Raw genomic sequence first — 24,226 nt, forward strand, 5'->3', positions numbered from 1 at the left:
AGAGAGAGAGAGGGAGGAGAGAGAGAGAGAGAGGGGGAGAGGGAGAGGGGAAGAGAGAGCGGGAAGAGAGAGCGAGAGGGAGGGAGAGGGGGTGAGAAAGAGGGAGAGAGAGAGGGGAAGAGAGAGAGGGGGATAGGAGAGAGGGGGATAGAGGGAGTTAGAGAGGGGGAGAGAGGGAGAGAGAGGGAGAGGGAAAGAGATAAAGCTTAAATGAAATGTCACCGACGAAAGTACATTATCTATACAATCCCACAGCCATGATGGTCATTCTACTTTGGAATGGTCAAAGGGTGCCTTGACGTCTGGAAAATGTTGCAGTGGTGTACTGAGCGAGGCGAAGTGCTGTGCAAGGCGGTGCGCCAAGCAGTTCCAAAGCCTGAGGCCTACACAAGAAAGAGACAGCCTCCCATGGGAGAGCGTCAAAGCGGAAGATATCGCCTTTCAGACGGCGCTGACCCTAGAAGTCCGAGTGAGATTGGAGAAGCTCGGGTTGTGTTCGAGGTATGCCGGGGCAGCGCCATGAATGCGGCAGGAGACATGGTCCAGTGTGCCCAGCTGTGCCTGAGCTCTGATTGGCTGATAGGGCGTGCCGCAAACGCTCGGCGGGCGACACACCTGAACAATCTGGGCAGTCTCTGCTGAATGGCCTTAGTATTTGCTAGCGTTCAGCACCCCGAAACAGTCATGGCGTGCGCAGTGGAGGAAATTGACACATGTAAAAGGGGGTCCCGCAAGGACTGTGGTGGGGGTGGAGTTTGGAGGAAGGGGCAGAGTTCCGAGGGGGCAGAGCTGGCAGTTGAACTGCGCTCAAATAATGTTTTTAATGGTGCAATTTCTTTCATGCTGCTTCTTTTCAAACTCCACACTGTACACCAATTCCACTTTAAATCATTTCCATGGCAGTGGTGCACCCAAAATTCTGCTGGTGTCCAGCATGTAGAACGCCTGCTCTTAACAGTGATGGCCCCCACCCCAGTGACAGTCATTGCCCATTGATTCAGTGGTGTCCCTTTCAGGCCAGAGAGAAAGCGGGCTAGGCAGATAGGTTCTGCAAACGTGCAAATGACGGCTGGGGAAAGGCGCACAGGGCAGATTACATCACTGAGCCCCCAGCTTCCCTTGGCAAAGTTGGGCGCTCGGCAAAGCCTGGTCAGGGCTGAGGCAGGCCGGGTCGGAGATCCGGGGAGACATCTGATGCCGGATCCCAGGCCCGGCACGAGCCGGCCCATTGACCAGCGTTGGGTGTGCAGTGACAACGCCCTTGCAATGCGCTCCATAGCAAACATGTTTAATGTAAAGGCCTTGTTTAGAACACGACATGGGTTTCTTCTATATATGTATTGGCTGGTGATTTATTTATTTATGGAGGTGTTCTGTGGTATGCTGCAGTTATGTACGGGAAAGTGCTGGCTACGTCATAGCTTGTGCAGCTTGCCGAGAATGTACTTATCTCAAAGATTCCGTTTTCCCTGAGAGAACGACAAAGAATGGAGCAGAACTGACAAGGAAATCAGGCCAGGGAAAGAAGGTTCTGGGTTGTCAGCGCAGTCCTCTGCTGACTTCCTATCTTCCTTTCTCTTCCAGATCTTTCCAAGCAGCATCCGGGCTGGCTGTGACGGGGCTGGTGGACGAAGAAACGTTGGAGCAGATGAGGCAGCCTCGCTGTGGCATGGACGACCCCTTCAACCAAAAGACCTTTAAGTACCTCCATCTAGGTGAGGGGGCATGGTCCTGCCATCCTTTTAGCAAATGGGGGAAAAGCCGCGTTCATTGTTCCTCCGAGTGACAGGGCTTCCGGTCCGGCTCCTCGCGTGCTGGGCTCAGGCTTGGTGACGCATTAGCGTGTATCTTGCCAAATTAGCACGTGATGCTCTCTTCAAAGTGAGCAGCCTCTTCAGTGTCACCTCAACCCTGATTGGGAGGTGGGTGGGTTCATGGCAAAGCTGTGTGCAGAGTAGAGGGCTGGGGCAGGGTTGGGGTGGGAGGAATTCTAAAGCAGAATGTTGGAAAGATAGCTCATCAGGTTAGGCGGCTGTTGCTGAGTTGCTATATGTTTCGGCCTGCCAGCAAATGCTATGGCTTTTTCCCAACTCCTGCTGCTAAATGTACGTAAAAAGTGTTGTTTTGACCTGGGGTTGGACATGGCTTCCCCTGTTCACTCGGTTTGGGAATTTCTGCCCCCATAGTGCAAATCAAAGTTTGGTTCTGCCCCTTAGCGAAAAATCAAAAGTTTTCACCCATGCTTAACGGCCCACTGGTTTGGGACGATGGCACCATAGCAGAGTGCTGTGCTGTATTGGAAATGGTAGCATGTGCTTGGTTTACCAATTCAGTAACAGCCACAGGCTGCTTGCCCCGGAAGTGCTCCATGCGGCAGTCGCAGCAGCCCTGGGGATGGAGAAGAGGGAGATGGTGGTTTCTAGTGGTCAGTCACGGCATGGCATGAACTGAGTTCTGCCAGTGGGGTTATTGTACAGTCTGTTTCTGCCATGAAAAAAAAAAAACGTTTGAAAACCTTTCAAACACATATTCACCGGAGCCCGCATCAGTTCCCTTACAATACAAATAAAGCTCTTTTGTACAAAGATACAAACGGAAATGTATGTCTTTTTATTCATAGGTCGTTGGCGAAAGAAGAATTTAACATACCGGATTCATAATTACACCCCAGACATGACAACCAGCTCGGCTCGCATTGCTATCCAATCAGCCTTCAAGTACTGGAGTGACGTCACACCACTGACCTTTCGAGAGGTCAAACGTGGGCTCGCCGATATACGCATATCCTTCCATCGACGGGGTGCAGGCTGCTCACGTCCCTTCGATGGACCCGGTAATTCACTGTTGCGTACCAGGGTCCAGATTATAGTAACTTTGCACTGGTGCAAGTGCAAATTTGCATGGTATTATCACCAGGACAAAGTTTGCCCTATTTTGAAAAACACTGAGATATATTAGCAAACCTTTGCATGCTGACAAGTGACGTTTCTATAAATTTTGGGGGGGGGGAGAGATCCCGCTTAACACTAACTCAATAGTGAAATCCCTATCTTTTTCAGGGTATGGGTAATATCACACAATTGTGAAGGTATTTGGATATTTTGACAGTTCACAGAGTCTACAATTATCTAGAAAAATACATCAATTTTTATTATGCACATTATATAAAAAATACAAACATAGTATCACATGAATTCAATCATTAATACATATAAAAACTATTATAAAAAATAGTCTGTGACATTGCTTTTTGCTATTATTGAAGCTCTATAACATAGAGTTGGTTGAGAGATAAGAGAGAATCTCAAATTCTTCTTGTGGTAGTTATTTATGCAACCTGTTTTCTTTTTAGCCCTAATACATTATTGTATATAGGGTATGGCTCAACATGTTTCTGTTCGCTATCTTTAAGTGAGGAACATTCATCAGGAGAAAGAATTGTAGTCACTTCACTATTCAAGGGTTCAGATTATTCTTCCCTTCTTTTACCTACATTAGCGTTGAATCTTTGAACTGTCAATAAAAAAACAACAAACAATAGTATTAGCTATAATTGCTTAATTACCATTACAGTTAATGTTGATTATATATAGTGCCGTCTGGCATGGTATAAGCACCAGGGCAACAATTGTCATAAAGCAAAAACGATACATTTTCACTGCATTTTTGCACCAGAGAAAAGTTTGCCCTAGTGCCAATATGGAATGGTATTGGCACTAGTGCAAACTTTCCCCTCGTGCAAAAATGCATACAAAATGTATCTTTTTGCATGAGGGCAATTTCTGCCCTGGTGCTTTTATGATGCAAACTGCACTTGTCATGGTGTAATGGCTTTCTAATATGTCCAAGTGTTTATTAAAATAGGGCAAACTTCGGTCTAGGGCTAATATTGTGAAATGTTTCAGTTTCACTGGTGCAAGGTTTCTGTAATGTGGTCCCACATGGGTAGCATTTCCACAGGTTCATTGCGGTTTACAGTGCCAAACCCACAGCATTGCCTTACAAGTACGGTACCATGCTCTTCCAAACCCGCAGTATTACCACAAAAATATGGAACTGTACTGTACCAAACACATAGCACTGCCATGGGAACATTTTAACATATTGTGCCAAACCCTCATCCATTACATGAGAGTACTGCACACTATGGGCCCGATTCATGGATTTTTTTTAGCACGGTTCAAGGTGACTTTGCACTGCTGAAAAGTGACTTTTCACTGCCAACACAAACCCTGATTCATGGCACTGTGCAAAGTCTATTTTTGCAGTGCAAAGTCCGTGCAAAGTCATTTTCTGCTGCAAAAATGACTATGCACTGACTTTGCACGGACTTTGCACTGCAAAAATACACTTTGCACAGTTCCATGAATCAGGGTTCGTGTCGGCAGTGCAAAGTCACTTTTCAGGACTGCAAAGTCACGTTGAACTGTGCAAAAAATTCCATGAATCAGGCCCTCTGTGTCAAACCCATAATATTGTGCTGGCGAGTACGCACCAACCTGGGTCACATTGACAGCATTATCACATAAATACGGTACAATACTTTGTGAACCTAACACATTGAACATGATGTTACCTTACTGTAGCATGACAGCCTCACATCATTAGCATTGGAACAAAGCACTATATAATTTGTGACACCCCCGCATTACCACATCCCTGCTATACTGTATGATGATAGACCTACAGCCTTCCCGGAGGTTTCTCAGGGGCGCACATTAGCACAGTCCTCCTGGTTCAGCGCTGGTCTTGGCCCTCTTCCTCACATCTGCTTTCTTCGCTGGTTCCCTAGGTAAGGTCTTGGCCCACGCGGATATTCCCGAGGAGGGGACGGTGCACTTTGATGAGGACGAGTACTGGACCGAGGGGACCTATCTTGGTGTGAACCTGCGCATCATCGCAGCCCATGAGCTGGGCCACGCCCTCGGGCTCGGCCACTCCCGCTTCAGCAGCGCTCTGATGGCTCCTGTCTATAGCGGCTACAAGCCCCACTTTCAACTCCACTTCGACGACGTCAGTGGGATCCAGGCCCTGTATGGTGAGTCCTGTGCTCAAGGTACCGTGCTGTACTCCACGTCGCGTCATCTTACCCGAAGAGTGGCATCCATTTTAAAAATACAACCAGCCAGTTTTCTCTTTTCAGTGTTACAAATCTATAAACTAAGAGGTAGGAAGGGTATTTGCTCTTGAGGACGACAGCACTGGCCACGGGTGGACTGGGAACCAAAAGAGGCCCTGGCAATAATGTTCAAAGTGGCCCCATATTATACATTTTCTGCAAGCCCAACCCTTTTCCTATGAGAACATTTGGAAATAAAATAGGTTACCACATAGTAGAGGCCCAGGGTGCAGAGGCCTACCCGGAAATATCCAGAGTTCCCTATAGGCAAGTCCACTCCTGACACTGGTGCATTATGGGCTATATGTGATGTCATTTGGATAGAGTCCTGTAGCAGGCAGGTCATTAAACAAATATTGATGCACAGGCTGGTTGCAAACAGGGCTTGTTGTGCAAGAGGCATCCTCGCCTATTGTAATTTCCAATGGAAAGACTGAGGGGGGGGGGGGGTAATTATGATTATTACCTTGAGTAATACGCCAAACCTGTTTACCATTACTGCATGCGATAATCTGAAGTGTTTGCATGGTTTTGAGTCATGCAGACCCTTCAGTTGTTCCCCCTTTCAATAGTTCCATAGGATTCCATGGGGATATGCCATAGTATTTCATGTAGTAATGTCGCGTGTGGTAATGCTTTTGTGTGGAGGAAACCCTTGATGCCACTGCAGGAAAATGTGCCGGACTTGCTACACCAATATAGGCCAGCATGGACCCGTATAAGAATACTCATCATTTTGGTTTTACTCTTGATGCGAGTAAAAAAAAAAGCCATGCCACAGTAAGAAAGAATTCTTACATGTCTATACTGACATACACTGGTGCAGCCAATCTGGAAATATTCAAAACTGTCCAGACTGGCTGCAACAACATAGGCCAGCATGACCACATAAGAACACTCACCATATTTATTTCACCCTTAATGCCCAGTAAAACATGCAATGTCACAGTAAAAAATATGTCTAGACTTGCTGCACCAATGTAGGCCAGTATGGCTACAAATAAATACTCATCATGCTGGCTTTACTCTTGATACTAGTAAAAAATGCAATTCCATAGTAAGAAACATCCTAGCTGGCTGCCCGGGGCCAAATGTCACCACCTGCCCTCTACCCCTCAAATGAATGGCCCACTCCCCATCACACTCGCAAGCACACACATTCAGCAACTGAGCCATATAGCATTCAAACTGTAATTCGCCTGCACACCCAAACAAAATACACTCCATCATTCACAGGCGCATTTGCAGAAAAAAATCCCATGCAGATACATATGCATACAGACAGTTATTTTATTATCTGCAGCCCTGTCCAAACTCTGATAAACCTCGTGCTGCCTCAGGCGTCCACAATGGGCCTCTCTGGCTCCTGCTCATCATGTTGCAGGAAGCAGGGAGAGCTTCACAATTCCATCATATTGGTGGTCGAGCCGTATCGCCTCCATCAGGCTGCTCCTAGGCCTCTGAATGTGTGGGAAGGTGCAGCAGGCCCCCCTATGCACCTACCCAGCCCTGCAGTACTCCAGCCTACATTCCCAGTGGGCCATTCAAGGTGGGGGAAAACAACACCCCCTGGGTTTGCATGGCCCGCTGAGCATGCGCACTGGGATACTAAAAACGGTCACAGGGAAAGCATGTTTCCCTTTGACAGTTAGAACTAGCCTGGGACCGCTCCCTCAGCTGCTTGCTGCTTCTGAGGTAGCACTTAGTGTGGTTGACTGGGCTGGCTTGGCTCACCCATAAATGGTGACAGGTGGGCACCCTGTTACCCATAAGGGGGAACTGTCTCACCTTTATGTGACAAGCAGTCAGCCCTGTTCGAAGACAGAAAAGGGTGCTAAAAGAATGAAGCAGATTTATCAGCTAGCCAACTTCCGGAAAATAATGAGTTCTAGTGGTTCAGCCAGGAACATACAACCACAGGGACAACTTATGGTTTGGAGGATTTGGTCAAGAAAGGCATGATATAGAATGTTTTGAACCAACAGCTGAAAAAACAGGATGCAGCATCATCATTAGACTGAGGTGAAGATGAAGGCCAGGATTCTTCTCGTGGAGCTCCAATCCCTCGATTTTGAATGGAATATTGTGTAATAAACAGAAGTAAAATCCTTTGGGCCTCATTACGAGTTTGGCGGTAGCCATGGAGCTATTAGCTCAATGGCTGTCGCCAAACCGGGCTCATTTACCGGATTCCCTGAATGGGGAATTACCGGGCCATTCTGAGTTCGGAGGGCCCGGTAATTCCTCCCTCTGAGAACCCAGACCCGGACCTTCCCCATTCCCATTTGAGCCCACATAGGGCTCAATGGGAATGGGAGAGGGAGCTAACAACGGGCCTATTACGTTACGAACGGCCCGTTGTTAGCTTCGTGGTCCCCTCGCGGGACCCGGTAAGGACGCCTGGTTTTACCAGGCGTCCTTACCGGGTCCCGCGAGGGGACCTCATAATCATGCGGAATGGTGTTAACGGGTCCGCATCCATTAGCGGAACCCGTTAACCCATTCCGCACGGGTCGTAATGAGGCCATTTAAGTTTAAAGAGGCTGATGAATAGTGAAGATCCATTCACTAGCTTTAAGTGGGGGTTTGGAGGGTCTTAGCAAATAACATAAAAGGGTGTTCCCAATGTCTCTTAGAAGTCTATGCAAACATCAGCGTAACCATGTATTTATTTATTGTTTGCTTGTTAGGTGCTTATACAGCAGATCAATTCTGTTTCAAAGCGCCCACACAGGGCAACAGGGAGGGAACATGGCATTGCAGTACAATTTAAAATATACAAAAAATACAGTGGGGGAAGGGACGACCTATCCTACTATGCCTTGTGAGTATTTAGAACATGCAAGTGCAGCAAGGAAGAGGGGTAAGTGATGGGGTGTCCGTGCTCGAGGGTGAGCCACGGATGAAGCGCCAGGTATGGTAAGTACTATGCGGCCAGGAGCCGCGTTGGGAGGAAAGTGCAAGTGTCCGGCGTGGAGGGTGTGCTGAGGCAAGTGCTGAAGGTAGACAGAAGCTGGGGAGAATGGGTGTGAGGGGTCTACAACCAAAAGGCTAGCGAGCCCCGTGTCCCGACAGTCCCGATGTTACCGTAGCCCCGGATCTTTTCCAGACCTAGCAACACCCCTGGATAGCTAGCTAATGCCGAAGGCTAATTAGGATTTTATGACTCATTGTCGAAATAAAGCTTAAATGAATTGAACTAAATTGAAAGCGAACCCATTGATTTCTACTTGACCATCAATACTATAACTGTGTTCTTACTCTACTGTAATCTAGTGTCCTCAGGGCCTGCTGTAGAATAATGTTCACCTTTTATATATTTTAAGGCAAGAGGACGCCCCCACGCGAGGGAGAGGAGACCAGCACTGCTCCCCCGAAGACCACACCACCTATTCCCCTTCCTACAAGTGCCAAGCCCGACCCCTGCAAGGACGACCTGGATGCCATCATACTGGGTAAGAGGCTCGGGTGTAGAGCGTCCTGGGAATGATGCTGCAGTCCATAGCTGGCCTCTGCTGCTGTTTGCCGGAACGGAAGGAGCTGAGAGTGATGGCCACCCCAGCCTGCACTGACCCTGGGGGGAGCAGACACTGGTCAAACAGTGACATCCGGTGTCCATTCACAGTATGTCACCAGCTGAGGCCCAGAAGGGGGAAGGCCTCCAGCATTTTGTTTGTTTGTTTATTTATTTATTTATTTATTTATTTGTTGGGTTGTTATGAGGTGCCAACCAGGAGTACAGTCACTTTGTAACTTTTGAGCAATGAGATTTGCTTCTGATCAAGGGAAGCTATCCTGAGCTACAACGAAAGCAAAGCCACCCATGCATCCCTTTACACAGCAAAGGGGTCAGGGAATGGGTTTCGTGATCCTGCGGCATGACCACCGCGCCATACCTCAGAGCTTGAAATGTTGCACTTGGACAGGCTCATCCTTTTTGAAGTACTCAGTGACTAATGTTCTGAAATCGGACTGGGTAAAAAAAACTTTGGGATCTTCCTTAATTCACAATGGGCCTCATTAGGACCCAGGCGGTAAGGGGTTTATGGCGGCGTAAACAGCGCCGACCCTTACCGCCTGATTCCGAGGTCCCTTAGCGCCATGGAGGTTTTAACACCTGCTTTTAGCAGGTGTTAAAATCCATGGCGCTAAGGGACCTTGTTGTTAATTACGCCACCATAATTTACGGTGGCGTAATTAACGCCTTCCCCACTCCCATTATGCCCTATGGGGCAAAAATGGGAATGGGGAAGGGTAAATGGGTTAATGGGGACTTACCGCCCCACTCACCTCGGAATGGGGCGGTAAGTCCGCCAACCACCATGGCGTAAACGTAGTTTACGCCATGGTGGTAAAGGTACGACCCAGGCGGTAACTTACCGCCTGGGTCGTAATGAGGCCCAATCAACTCAAACAACTGCAAATAAATGTATACTTTCCGAAGTGTGACTTAAGTGCAGAAAATGGAACGCGCGCATGGCAGGCAGTGTGTACAATGGATCCCGGTGGAGTTTGCCTGCTTTATGCTAGTGTATAAACCTGGCAGACCCCATAGGGTTCTCCAGTATTTGCTCTGGCACGAAAATGGATGCCGGAGCAAATGCTGGCCATTTGTATGGCGGAGAGGAAGGGAGGTGGCGAAAACGCAAGTGTCGTTCCGCCCCGCCTCTCCACCATAGAAATGAATGAAAATGAGCTGTACTGTAAAGGCAATGTGTAAATGGCTTACTTAAGCCTTTTGCGCATCTTTCTTCATGGTACAGCTCATGGAAAATGAGCCCCTGGGTGTGCCTAATTTCTATGCCTCACTGCGGGTCAGAACATGGCACTGCTTAACAACATATATACACAGGATATGGAAGTCCCATCCAAACATGCCTCGTGATCAGAGGATAAGCCATAGAAAAAAGTGGGGGGACTCATTAACATACCAATTGAATGGGGCATCAGCAGAAATTAGCATATCATAGTGCCCTCTGAAAAAAGTGGGGAGATGCGGTCCAGCTCTGTGTAACCCCGACTTGAACCCTGCTCGCGATCACTGCGGGCACTCATTGTTGCAGGCATTCCTGTTACTGCTATGCGGTTAAGGCAGTTGGCGATCCAATCCCTCGCCGCCAGTAATCTGCCGGTATCTCCTTAGCCACCTGTTGGGGACCACCGAGTTATGCCTCGTGGTCAGTCACAGTCAGTGGTCGAAGTGAGCGGGAGCGGTCGGGAGTGGTGCTCCTATACTTTTTTAAATTGCATTGTAGAGTTCCTATACTTTTATTATAAAAAGTAACTGTTCCGGAATGGTTTTGTTTTAAAATAAAAGTGTAGGAAGAAGTTGAAACCTTCACTTTCAGTGCACTGCACTGAACGTTCCCTTAAACAGCAGGGGGGTGTATTGTGTGTGGGAGGGGTTGTGGCAATGGAGTTTGTGGGGATCAGGGGCAGGCCAGCAGGGAACATAGTTCCACTACTTCTTTTCGTACACTTCGACCACTGGTCACAGTATGACATTGGTTGGTGTCCTGGCGAGAGCAGAATAGTGGACCCATGCAAAATAGTGTACCCCAGTGGCCAGTTTCAGAATGCAATTGGTTAAGATCCTAAAGCGAGCATACAGACATCAGTCCAGAGCACAGACACCAGTCCATAGCACAGACATCAGTCCAGCGTACAGACACCAGGCCAGAGCACAGACACCAGTCCAGAGCACAGACACCAATCCATTGCACAGACACCAGTCCAGAGGACAGACACCAGTCCATAGCACAGACATCAGTCCAGAGCACAGACACAAGTCCATAGCACAGACATCAGTCCAGAGTACAGACACCAGGCCAGAGCACAGACACCAGTCCATAGCACAGACATCAGTCCAGAGTACAGACACCAGGCCAGAGCACAGACATCAGTCCAGAGCACAGACACCAGTCCATAGCACAGACATCAGTCCAGAGTACAGACACCAGGCCAGAGCACAGACACCAGTCCAGAGCACAGACACCAATCCATTGCACAGACACCAGTCCAGAGGACAGACACCAGTCCATAGCACAGACATCAGTCCAGAGCACAGACACCAGTCCATAGCACAGACATCAGTCCAGAGTACAGACACCAGGCCAGAGCACAGACACCAGTCCAGAGCACAGACACTCAGTAGCAGTTACAGCCCAGGATTAGCAGAGTTATGTGAGAGGAAACTGTTGCGACAGTGAAACACAAAACATTCATACGGTGTCTGAGATTTTAGGGTCGCGGTTGGGCACAGATGTAAGAGTCATAGTCATTGTTTACTCAACATTTTCCATTAGTTCAAAGTCTGAGGAAGATGACAAACACACTTCTGCATGTGTTGCACATTTGGCACGCATGTTCACATTCTCTTTGCGTGTACACATGCTCTCTGAGTTCCATGGGTGTGTATACAATTTTTGTGTTTTTCTCATGCTAGAACACATAAGGTATGTGTTTTTTTTCCCTGGACGCCTTTGTTGTGGTTTTGTGAAATGTTTACCATTGTTGTGGTTGTGGCATGCTTGTGTTGTTGATTCGCCATGCTTGTACATGAATGCTATTGGTTTGTTGTACTTGCACTTGAATTGTGGTTATGGCATGCTACTACGTTTGTGCTGTGGGTTTGGCATGCGTGTGTACACATGTTGTGGATTTGGCGTTCTCATACAAACATTGTGCTGTCCACGTGCTTATACATATCTTGTGAATTTTTTAATGTTTGTAGTGTGCATGTATACTTGAGCACGCGTGTTGTGGATTGGGTGTGCTTATACATAAGCTGTGGGTTTTCTTGTACACACGTTCTGTTGGTGTGCATGATTGCACACATGTGTTGTGGGTTTAGAGTGCTTGCACGTGCCTCATGGGCTTGGTGTGCTTTCGCACACGATGTGGGTTCGGTCTGTATTGCAGACGTTTTGTGGTTTTGGCATGCTTCAATATTTGTTGTGGGTTTGTTGTGCGTGTGCTCCCACGGTTTGCTTTCATGATTGTACGCGTTTTGAGTTTGGTGTGTTCTGGATGTGCTTTGTTTGTAAATGTATGTTATGTTGTGGGTTTGTAATACGAAACTACGTAGAATTACGTTGTGTGCACGTGTTGTGGGGTTGATATGCTTGCACACGTGTTGTATTTCTGTAGTGCTTGCACACATGGTGTGGCGCTGGCATCTTTTATGCACTGGAATTGTGGATTGGACTGGGATTGTAGCAGTGCCGGATTAAGAGACCCTGGAGCCTCTCGGTGGCAAATCTTTGGGGCCCTGCTTGCAGTTTGCAATCTTAAAAAAAATCTCTGGTGTCATACTGAGCATGTTTTAAAAAAGATTACAATACTTTTGTAGTGATTAAAAAACATTCTTGTTTTATTATATATACAAGTTGTTTTTAACTTCCGTGTACACTTTGCAAGTGGATAGGTTGTGTATTCTAGCAGTGAAATCAGGGGCCTCGGGGTCCGCTCTGGGCTGGGAGACCCCTTGAGTTAAATAAGGTAAACCATTGCGCCTCTGAGCTGCTGACGTTGTACAGCGTTTTTTGTAGCTTTTGTAACCATTTGTAAACATCTGTTATTGCTTAGCATTGCTGCAGACTGCACAGGCTCTCCAAAATATCAATGACGCACTTGTCTATGCCACAAAACTGCTGCTGTTACTGTCATGTAAAACAAGAAATAGGGGGCACGGCTGGAACCTAGTGGGCCCCCCTAACCTTGGGGATGACTGGTTGGTAGCGGTGTCAGTGTACGTATTTGACTTTTTAAAAAAAAGTTTTAAGGGGTACTTTTTTACTGTAGCACGTGATACCTGGACGGTTAATGGTATTACCAGTGACTTGTTGACTGACTTTATGGCATCCAAGAATTCATCATTAAACTCCTGTGACTTGGCGTGCCATAAGTCATGTACTGAAGGGACGCATTTGGCCCGTGGGCCGCATGTTGTGCACCACTGTCCCAGACTCTGGAGGTACCGCTGCCCTAGGCTGCACATGTTGGGATTTTGACTGTCCACCAGCCTTGAAGATGGCCTATGACCCTACACCCTGGAGGTACTGCTGCCCTGCGATGAGCGTTTTGGGAATGGGACTCTCCCTCGGGCTTCATGATGGCCTATCATCCTAGACCCTGGGGGTACCGCTGCCTTGGGGTGGGCATGTTGGGATTGGGACCCTCCCTCAGGCTTCATGATGGCCTATCATCCTAGACCCTGGAGACACCACTGCCCTGCGATGAGCGTTTTGGGAATGGGACTCTCCCTCGGGCTTCATGGTGGCCTATCACCCTAGACCCTGGAGATACCACTGGCCTGGGATTGGGCGTGTTGGGATTGGGACCCTCCCTCAGGCTTCATGATGGCCTATCATCCTAGACCCTGGAGATACCGCTGCCTTGGGATGGGTGTGTTGGGATTGGGACCCTCCCTCAGGCTTCATGGTGGCCTATCACCCTAGACCCTGGAGATACCACTGGCCTGGGATTGGGCGTGTTGGGATTGGGACCCTCCCTCAGGCTTCATGATGGCCTATCATCCTAGACCCTGGAGATAACGCTGCCTTGGGATGGGCGTGTTGGGATTGGGACCCTCCCTCAGGCTTCATGGTGGCCTATCACCCTAGACCCTGGAGATACCACTGGCCTGGGATTGGGCGTGTTGGGATTGGGACCCTCCCTCAGGCTTCATGATGGCCTATCATCCTAGACCCTGGAGATACCGCTGCCTTGGGATGGGCGTGTTGGGATTGGGACCCTCCCTCAGGCTTCATGGTGGCCTATCACCCTAGACCCTGGAGATACCACTGGCCTGGGATTGGGCGTGTTGGGATTGGGACCCTCCCTCAGGCTTCATGGTGGCCTATCACCCTAGACCCTGGAGATACCACTGGCCTGGGATTGGGTGTGTTGGGATTGGGACCCTCCCTCAGGCTTCATGATGGCCTATCATCCTAGACCCTGGAGATACCACTGCCTTGGGGTGGGTATGTTAAGATTGGGCCTCTCCCCCAGGCTTCTTGATTGTCTTCTTCTCTGTTTTAACCAGTGGCATTTTTCCTCGCTTCTCCTCAGGCCCTTACGGGAAGACCTATGCCTTTAAGGGGGACTACGTGTGGATTATAACTGACTATGGGGTCAACCCTGTGATGAAAATACAGAGCCTGTGGAAAGGACTCCCTGGGAGCCTGGACGCTGCTGTGCACTCCTCCCGAACCAAGAGAACCTACTTCTTCAAAGGTGAGCGTTGAAGCCTGTTGTCTGTCGAGATACCCGCTCAGGTGCGGATGAGTGGGGGGCTGCCAAAATGCCAGGGGTCGAGGGCAGATGTCTGGCCGGATATCGGTGAGAGCTGTGGGTGAGATATCAGGTGGGGTGGATTTGCACGATATATGGGGACAGTGGGAAGGGCTGCCACATATTAGTAAGCAGGGGCACTGAGTAGCGGGTACTCCAGGGCCCGGGGAGTCGGGGACCCCCGGGAAAGGCCAATTTCATTAAAGTCCCTATTTTATTTTTTATTTTTGTATTATTGCATTATAGTTTATTACAAACTTTTAGCATAAACACAATTCCAACACAAAATCCAACAAACAAGTAAATATCCCAACATTAGATACCATAAAATAACATAAACAGCAGCCTTTCACACTTAATCAAACATATTCAATACATTGTTTAAAAATGTGACTGCTGCAATAGTAAAGGAAGTCTCCCGCCCCCTCAACAATATTGACCACCATTCTTCTGCTGATAAAGTCAGCGTGTTCTCCAAAAAGAGTTTAATACACTCTGTCCTGATTAAGGTTAAGGCAGTACAAAACAAAGAGATGTGTTGTAAGTTTTCCAATGATCCCTTTTCTTTACAGAATCTGCATGTTATATCCTTGGGGTGATTGGATATTCTTACTAATTACACTTCCTTAGCTTTGTGTAGGTTAAGTCTGATCCTCATGAACTGCGATCTGTAGTGAGGATTTGGACATTTCTCAAGATATTCTAGAGTATTCCCCAATGCTTGTGTTTCATTAGATAAATTGTGGAACAATTTATATTTGTTTGCCTCAGTGTGGGTGAGGATTCAATCAGACTCCCACAATTTTCACTTGACTTTACTTGGGTTACTTAACAAGTCAGCCACCGAGGCACTGAGGAGGTCCAAAAGGTCTCTACAAGTGGTCCCCCACCGTTATCTTTCCACCTTCAATCTCCTGTTTTATTGCAGCCAAAATCCGAGCAGGGGACTCTTGACGCGTTTCCCAAAGAAAGCCAAGGACTTCCAGTCAGCCATTGCTTTCAATGAAGCTAGCCCTAACCCCCTTCAGATGACTTGGGTGGGAGGGGCTTTCAGGAACACAGCGAACCATTTTCCAGAAGATGTCTTCTGGGATCAACCAGTGCTTTTTAGGGAAGAACAACAGAGCGTCCGAGCCATACGTTAAGGAGGCCACAACCTATAGTCTATAAAAGTCAAGGATTGGGAGCATTGAGTATAGACAAAAATGTTCTTTTCAGTATTAACGCTTTTTTTGCATGCATTTCTGCTTTTACCTTTAAAGTAATTAAAAGAGTCTACCTGCTCTACTACTGATGTTCCCAGGTGCCATTTAAAGAGCGCTTTGTTCCTGCGTTGGCATTTTTAGAGGATCAAGATCTTCGTTTTTCCCATGTTGATTTGCAGTTCATTTTCTAGAGCGTATTCTTCCAACTTGTCAACTGCTTCTGAAGCCCTATTGCAGTACGATCTAGAAAAACTAGGCCATCAGCATATAGTAAATGACCGACAGTGACTCCATCGATTTTTGGAGGAAAGCATTGTTTTTTTCCATATAGGGCTCCACATGAGATAGATAGAGGTTGAAAAGAGTGGGGGCTAAAGGGCAGCCTTATTAGACGCGCCGATATGTGGGTATTTCTTCTGTCAGTAAGCCCCCGACACTTAGTCACACTCTCAAGGTGGTATCCGTATGAAGAGCTTTCAGCTGATCAATCTGCCACTCCCAGGCTGCCAATTTAGACCAACAACGCTGCCTATTGATGCTGTCGAATGCTTTGGCTAAATCGACAAACGCTAGGTAGATTTTATAGTTCTTTGTCAGGAATTTGTCTTTCAGCATAAGAGCAGGAGAATACAGGGAGTTGTCCCCAACATCCGTAACAAATCCTGTCTAGGCGACCTTCTCCTTGGGACCAAATATTCAATCTTTTTAAGAGAATGGGACTTTATTTGTTTGCCGCCGGCATCCCCTCCATTCCCCATCCCTGCCGGGAAAACCAAAAGCCTATGCCCCTGTTAGGAAGAGAATGGGATACATTTGGTTGGCAGAGATACCGTCGCCGTTGGGAGAGCTGTCAAGATATCAGGGAAGGGGTAGAGCAGATGGCAGAGGGGTGGGTGTAGGGTAGTGCTTACAAGCTATTGCCGGGCACATTGTGAAGGACAACACATGCGGACCTCTGTGTTTTGCTTTCGGTCCTGTATTGCCTCTGCTTTCTTTACTTCCAGGTTCCCTGTTGTGATTTGTGCTTTGCCTTGGTTCTGTACTACATCTGCCTTCTCTGCATCTAGGTTCCCTGTTATGCTCTTTTCTTTCGGATTGTTCTGTACTGCATCTGATTTGTAGGTCTGTTGTTCTGGTTCTTTGTTGTGCCCCTCGCCCTTTCGTGTCCCCCCTGTACCTCCCTCCTGTCTGCCCCCCTGTGTGACCTCCCCTCCCCTGCCTGCGCTCCCCTTCCCCTACCCCCTCGTTCCTCCTTGCACCCCCGATGGTGCTCTCTGTCTCACCTCTCACTAAGTCTGGCAGGTAGAAGCTCAAAAGGGACATCCTGGTCATTGCTTCCTCCAGACAGACCCTTACCGATATAGTCTTTGTCATTCCCTCTCCAGGCCTATGAACCCCCATATGGTCTCTGATCTCTCTTCTTTTTTCTCTTCTCCCATTAATGGTGGCACCCAGTGTGAAGCCCTTCTGGCCCCCTTCCACTCCACTAAGACCATCGTAAATGTCCACTTAAATGGCACCGTCTTGGTCCAGGGCCCTCAGGCCAATCTCCTCCTCTTTGGTAGACACTTCCCACGTAGTATAAACTTCCTTTCCTTTCCTGCTATCCCTTCTTACCCTGTTCTGGCTCCTCTGCCACCTTCTTCCTCTGCCACCTCTTTAGAACCCCTCCTCCTTCTGCTTCTCGGGCCACCCTGTTGCCTCCCTCCTCTGCCACCCCTCTGGCTCTCTCTTCTTCCTCTCTGACTACGCTGCCTTCTCTTCCTTCCTCCTCTGCCCATTCTCGGGCACCTCCAACACTTCCGCAGGGTATATCTCTGGCCTGTACCCCTCCCCAAAAGTCCTTCTATGTGGCAGCCTCCTCCACATCGCTATTCTCAACTCTTGTTCAGCTGTCAAACACTCCTCTGACATCTGCCGCCTCCTGGAAGAGCTTGATTTGGATGTGCTCAGTCTCACAGAGATTTGTTTCACGGCTAGCTCTGCCACGAGTTTCGACACTCTCCTTCCGGATGGCTACAAGATCCTCTCCGAACCCAGAAACAAAACTGTCCCAGTGGGGGTGTAGCCTTGATTTTCCCAGAGTGGATCCCTGCTTCTATCATTCCAACACAGCACTACTCCTCCTTTGAATGTCTGGTATGCAGGCTCTCTATCTCTCCTGGCTTCTCTCTCACTGTGGCCACTATCTACAGGCCACCTGGCCAGGACGCACTCTTCCTCTCTGAGTGAGCTGACTTCTCCTCCTTGCCTGTACCTCTCAAGTTTTCCTCCACAGAGACTTGAACATCCACCTGGATGCTACCAGCCCTTCTTCAGGACTCTTTCGCAACATCTGCGATTCTCTCTCTCTCTCTATTCTTCCCTCTGGCCTGACTCACTCTGCAGTGCACACCCTGGATGTTTTGATCTCCTCAGACATCCCTTTCTCTAACCCTGTAACCACTCCTTTCTCTTGGAGTGATCACATTCTCCTGTCTACCCACCTCTCTTTCTCTTCCCCACAGGTCAAGCCAACTCCAGCACTGCCACCTACCTTCTCGGTCATCTGACCCATAAAGCTTGTGTCAGTTGAGGCTTTCGCCACCACTTTCTGTCCTCCTCCTGCACCTTTGGCTGCTCACACCGTGACACAGCCCTCTCTATCCTTCATCACTCTATCTCTAGCACTCTGGATGGCCTTGCCCTGTCATGATGATCCGCCTGAAGCCCAAATCCAAGTGCAACTCATGGTATGATTCTGAGCTTGCCGCCCTTAAACATAAGTGTAGGGCGGTGGAGAGGAAGTGGAGGGCATCGGGCCCCCATTCCCCCACTGACAAACTGGCCTGCCGCCTGCTCCAAAGGCAGCACAGACTCTCTTTTCTCTCTACATCCAAGCCTGCATCTCTGCAGCATCTAACAACTCGGCCAAACTTTTCAAAATCTGCAAGGAGCTGGCCAATCCTGCTGCAGTCTCTACCTCTTCTGCTCCCTCCCAGGCCCTCTGCACGGCCTTGGCATCTCATTTCACTATCAAAACTCAGGACATCGTGTCCAGCCCCTCTTCCTCTAGCTCCTCTTCCTCCTCCTCTACCACTCCTGGCCCGTCTGAGGCCGTCTCTCCTCCTCCTTTCTCCTCTTTCCCACTGTTCAGCCCTGACAATGTTTCTAGACAAGTCCTATCTATGAAAGTCTTGTCAAAGCAAGTTCTCCCCTGCTCGTTCAGAACAATCAAGGAACACATCAACACCCTTGCTCCAGCCTTGGCCGATTTCTGCAATCACTCCTTTGCCACTGGAACTTTCTCCTCCCCGTTAAGCACTCTCTTGTGCACTCCTTTGAAAGAAGCCCTTGGCCGATCCTTCCTCTCTTGCTAACTATCGCCCGATGTCCATCACTCCTTTCCTGGGCAAACTCTTTGAAAAGCTGGCCATCTCCCAGATTAATCTACATGCTGAATCTGTTGGTTGCCTGCATGACCACCAGTCCGGGTTTAGAGCTGCCAGAAGCACGGAAACTGCTCTCCTGAACACATTTGAAGACTTGCTCTTCAATGTTGACTCTAATCTCCCTACTGTCCTCATTCTTCTCAATCTATCTTCTGCTTTTGACACGGTCATCCATGCAATCCTGCTCAATCGTCGCCGCGACAACCTTGGCCTTACTGATCAGGCCCTGGCCTGGTTGACCTCCTTTCTGATCGACCGACTCTCTCAGGTCCAACTGGGGTTTTTCATTTCTTCTATCTCTCTCTCTACTCGTGGTGTTCCCCAGGGGTCTAACCTATCACCCTGGCTCTTCAACCGCTACCTGGCACCTCCTGCCCGCTGCATCGCTACTTTCTGCTCCAATTGTAAAGGTTATGCAGATGACCCTCAGCTCTCTTTCAAGCTCCCCTCAACCACCTCTGCTTCTTCTCTCATACCAGACTGGCTGCAATTCATGAATGGTGTGCTGCCAATGATCTCTGCCTTAATGCCAGTAAGACTTTGATCCTCCTCGTTGGGACACCCGCTCCCACCTTTCCTCTCTCTCTCTGGCTGCCCACTCTGGGCGCTCTTCCTGCTCCTTCCTGTGAGGCTAAGAACCTCGGTGTCATCTTCGACTCCACCCTCTCCTTCGCTCCTCACATCTCTGATGTCTCTAAGAAGTCAAACTATCAGTTGCACCTCCTCAGAGGTATTCTTCCCTTTCTCACTTTCCCCCAGAAGCTCACTGTCTCCAGAGCTCTGGTCCTCTCTAGGCTTGACTATTGCAACAGCCTCTTTCGAAATCTTCCTGTCTCTACTCTTCGACCTTTACAACTGATCCAGAACAGGACCGCAAGACTTGTCCTTGACCTCAAGCTCAGGGATTGTATCTCTCCAGCTCTAAAATCTCTTCACTGGCTCCCTGTAGCTGCAAGGATCAACTTCAAGACCATCTGCATCATCCACACGGATTTCTGGGGCCTGGGACTGCTCTAGCTCCAACGTTCTCTTCCAAAACATTTTCCTTTTCGGGCTCTGCACATCCACCACCATGTGGTCAGATGCTTCTCCAAGCAGAGAGTTGGGGTCAGGTCTGTCTCTTCGGCTGGGGCCTCCCTCTGGAACAGCCACCCTGCCTCTCTCAAACTTGAGCAGAATCACCTCCGGTTCTGGAAGCAACTCCAGACCTTCCTTTTCGCTTCTGCTTTCCCTCTTCCACTGCCCTGCTGATGAACCTGACTGCCCCACACACTGGTCACCTGGTCACTCTCTGAACTCAGGCCCAGTCTCTTGCATGTCCAGTTGCCCTTGCACTGCCTCCAGGCTTCCCAGCACTTAAGGGTCTGTATCTGGACCACCACAGTCCCTTCTATTTGCACTTATGAACCACCTGCTGGTTGCACTGGTGAGTTAACTGCAGTTCCCACTTCCCCTGCCGCCGGCACTTCTCCCCTTCCCTTGTCCCTGCACTCTTGTGACTTGAATGACACATGGCCTAGCAAGATTGTTATTTTGTCCTCCCTTTGTTCCCCCCCTCCTTGTCTTGTCACACCTAGAAACACTTGTTTACAGGCGCTATATAAATGCCACATCATATCATATCCTTAGGGGCATTGTGTGTGGCTGCGAAGATCATTCCAAGACATGATGGGAAGATGGCCGAGATGTCAGAAGATGGGTGGGTAGGGCAGTTCCTGATATCAGAGCAGTACTGCAGAGGTTCTGTCGGGATAAAGATGGGGCCAGGAAGATGGCTGAGCTTTCAGGCATATACAATTGTCTGCCTTGTTTGGGCCCATTTCTGCTATACTGTCACATACTATGCCGTCCTGGGCATTACTGCACCATTTTGCCACAAGCCTTAGCATCCTATACTTTCCTTTCCTGCATAGTGATAGTGTGCGTGTGTGTTTGGTTTGACCCTTGTTGGTTGCATCCTTATTTCTCAACTCGCTCTTCTACTCTGTCTTGTGAGAGCACTGTCCATTCTTCTTCTTTTACCCCTCCCCCCAGTTCACGACCCAGAGCATGCTTATTTTGTTACTTCCTGTTGCTGACCTTCAACTCTACATTTCTCCGTCAGGTGACAAGGTCTGGAGGTACACTGATTTCAAACTGAACTACGGGTACCCCAAGCTGCTGGCCCGTGTTCCCCCAAACATTGATGCCGCCCTCTACTGGGAGGTGAACCAGAAGATCTTCTTGTTTAAGGTAATGGCAAGCATGTGTAAAGGGATATGACATTGCAGCATTGCAGGCTTCGGCAGCCCATATAGTGCTGGCTATTGGTGAGCATTCTGCTCTTTTAATCCTGCACTCAGAAGCCAGAGTATAAGCACTTAAATACAGAGGCATTGCTAGGGGTGTGGGGGAGGAGGTGGTTGAGGGCTATATCGCTGGACCTTTTGGCTGTAGCCCCAGATAGAAGCTCACAGGTAGCATGGCATCACAATGAGGAGAGAAGGGCATTTCATAGTGGGAATGGTGTGGCTGGCAATTCAGGAAAGAAGTTTTGATGAACTGGGGAACAGGGACTTAAAGGAGTAACAATCTCTCCAAGGGAGAGGAAAGGCAGTGCCTCGGAAGTGAAACAAAGTCTGTTACAGAGGGGGTTAGGGCCTTGCAAAAGGGATGTATGTGATTTCTTCAAAAATATTTTACTTAATGGAGATTTCACCAAATCCATTTCACTGGATTTTTTTTTTACTTTTTACTGTTTCTAGTTTTTGTTATGTAATGCGTGGGGAGACCCCCGCAGAGCCCCCTCACCCCTCCCTACCCTAACTTATACTCTTACCCCACACCCCACCTATTATGCATTGCACATATACCATTTCCCCTACCATTTTCGGTGAAATAAATTTGGTAAAATCTCATTAGGTGAAATGGTATTTGGTGAAATCTACGGTAACGATCAAAAGGGGGTGCAAGGAAAAGCTGGTTGTTCTAGACCCGGGAAGGTATCCTCACGAAAAATCAGCCAAAGAGGACTCCCTCATAGAGGGGGCACTGGATCAGTCCTTGCATTTCTCAGAGAGGCAAGTGGGAAGGTGAAGTTATATTCCCAGAATGTTTCACCTAGGAAGACTGCAAGAGGTTGTGAATAGGGACCGGGGCTTAAAGCTCCATGTTTGCATATGTGGCTTTATTAAATACATTCTCCTTCTTCCAGGGGGACGGGTATTGGCAGTGGGACGAGCTGGCCTGGAGCGACTTTTCTACATACCCCAAGAAAATCTCCAGCCTCTTCACCGGCGTCCCCTCGAACCTGGATGCCGCCCTGACATGGAAGAACAGCAAAGTGTACTTCTTCAAGGGTGACAAGTACTGGCGGGTGAACCGGCAGCTGCGGGCGGACAGGGGTTACCCACTCAGCAAGGCTGAACGCTGGATGCAGTGCTAGAATGCCACGTGCTGATTCCATATCTATCTACAAAATAAGGCAGAGCAGGTGAAATGGGAAATCCGCCCCACTGCAGCACCACTCATGGGACATCCATCCCACCATTGCAACCACTAATGGAACATCCATTCCATCACAGCTAGTAGGACGTCCATCCCACTGCTGACACCAATATTCACTGTTCAAAATCCCAGGACCTCCTCTAAACCCAAGCTACTAAAGTCTTTGATTAATATCCCAACTGGATATCTCTCGCCGCTCCTAGAGCATGTTGCTGTCTTTTGAGGAAGCTACAGAGAAGTTACTATGTGGAGAGGTCACAGATTTCGAGGAAATGCTTCCAAACGTCTGCACTGGCATTTTTAACAACATGGGTGTGGGTTTATGGTGAGCGATTTTACAGTGGAAAGGGCAATGGTGAGGGTGGTGGACGACAGCGATGTGAATGCCGGTCATATTAAATTGCAACATGATCGTTTGTGTTTTCATTGCTCATTATAGCATATAGGGCATATAAAGGCCACCTGTTTGTGAGATTAAGCCACAATAGTGCCTTTTCCTTAGATGGTGGAATGCCAGCCGGGAGGTGGGGGTTGCGGGGCCTGAGGGCTTGCCCCATCAGCCTGACCTGTCCCCATGTCTGGTCTGTGCCTCAGGACTTTAAATGGTGCTCGCTGCAGCACCCTGGGTTTGAAGTGCTGCTAGCCAGAATGCGGCTTAGCGGTCTCTTCAACCTAGTTATAGATAATATTCCATATTGGTTGGTTAGTATTGTAAAGAGCACAAGTGTGCTCGTGGGTCAGGCTTTTAGACCAACAGGGAGGTTATTAGTTTAGGGGTTAAATGAATTTTTTAAGGTTGTAGTGCCACCTGCAGGCAGATGGTAGAATTAAATGCTCCAATGTACATTTTTTCGAGAAAGTTATGAGAGGGTCATACCGCTCAATCTACGCAATATATGTATGTATATTAGTATAGGGATGGGAGGACAGCTCAGGGGCAACGCACTTGTCTTAGAAGCTGGTCTCCAGAATGACTCGCGATACAAAAAAAGCAATTTCATTTTGTTCATTTTTTTACACATGCATAACCTCAGTCCAGGGATCTACAGGAAACGATCTGTCAGTCGAGTGAAGGCGTGAAGAAACACTGCTTTGAACTGTTCAATGGCAGGTGTCCCCCTTATCTCTAGAGCCATCTCTAGGAAACGGGGTGCCCATGTGTGAGGGGCATTTCCTGCCCCATGGGAGGAGTTCCGGTGGGATCATGGAAAGTTATACAGAGAAACCGTATCCGAAGAGCGGGACAAAGCAAGGTGCTCACGAGTTATAATAAATATGACATGACAACCGCCACTTGTGTGACTCCGTTTTTATGTACATAAATACGCTATAAGAAGTTGGATCTGCAGGGTATGGGTGTGGGGTGTGGTGGTGGGGGGTGGGGGGCTTTACAGGAATGATGTGCCTGGCATTTTTGCCATTGGTTTTCTAATGCCGGGATAAAGATCCTGAATGGTGTTTCACTGTCTTTACTTGGACAGAAATTTGGGAGTCTGGGTGTGCTTTTTTTCAAAATGGCTGCCCTTTGCTGTTTGGATCCTCAATGGCAAAAGTGCTTGCTTTGGAAACATTTCAGAAACTGTAAATGTTTCTTTAACTGCTTGTATTTGCGGCTTCAGCAAACGACATCTACCAGGGCAATGTGCTTGTACTGGGCTCAGTTCAGAAACGGTATATTTTTATTTCTAAAA

The 24,226-nt window shown here is 48.4% G+C and overlaps 1 protein-coding gene across 1 annotated transcript in view; it reads left to right on the forward strand.

Annotated features, from left to right (window-relative positions):
* Positions 1-23,824, forward strand: part of MMP19 (matrix metallopeptidase 19) — a 61,932-nt gene extending 38,108 nt beyond the window's left edge. Inside the window, exons 3-9 of the mRNA XM_069653707.1 lie at positions 1,585-1,715; positions 2,621-2,833; positions 4,793-5,038; positions 8,446-8,574; positions 14,192-14,356; positions 21,154-21,281; positions 22,243-23,824. Coding sequence (XP_069509808.1) covers positions 1,585-1,715; positions 2,621-2,833; positions 4,793-5,038; positions 8,446-8,574; positions 14,192-14,356; positions 21,154-21,281; positions 22,243-22,473 — 1,243 coding nt within the window. The 3' untranslated portion in view covers positions 22,474-23,824. The remainder of the gene's footprint in view (positions 1-1,584; positions 1,716-2,620; positions 2,834-4,792; positions 5,039-8,445; positions 8,575-14,191; positions 14,357-21,153; positions 21,282-22,242) is intronic.
* Positions 23,825-24,226: the final 402 nt, after the last annotated feature.

The sequence above is a fragment of the Ambystoma mexicanum genome, chromosome 3q, assembly GCF_040938575.1.
Source record: "Ambystoma mexicanum isolate Mex_15411 chromosome 3q, UKY_AmexF1_1, whole genome shotgun sequence".
NCBI lineage: Eukaryota > Metazoa > Chordata > Amphibia > Caudata > Ambystomatidae > Ambystoma > Ambystoma mexicanum.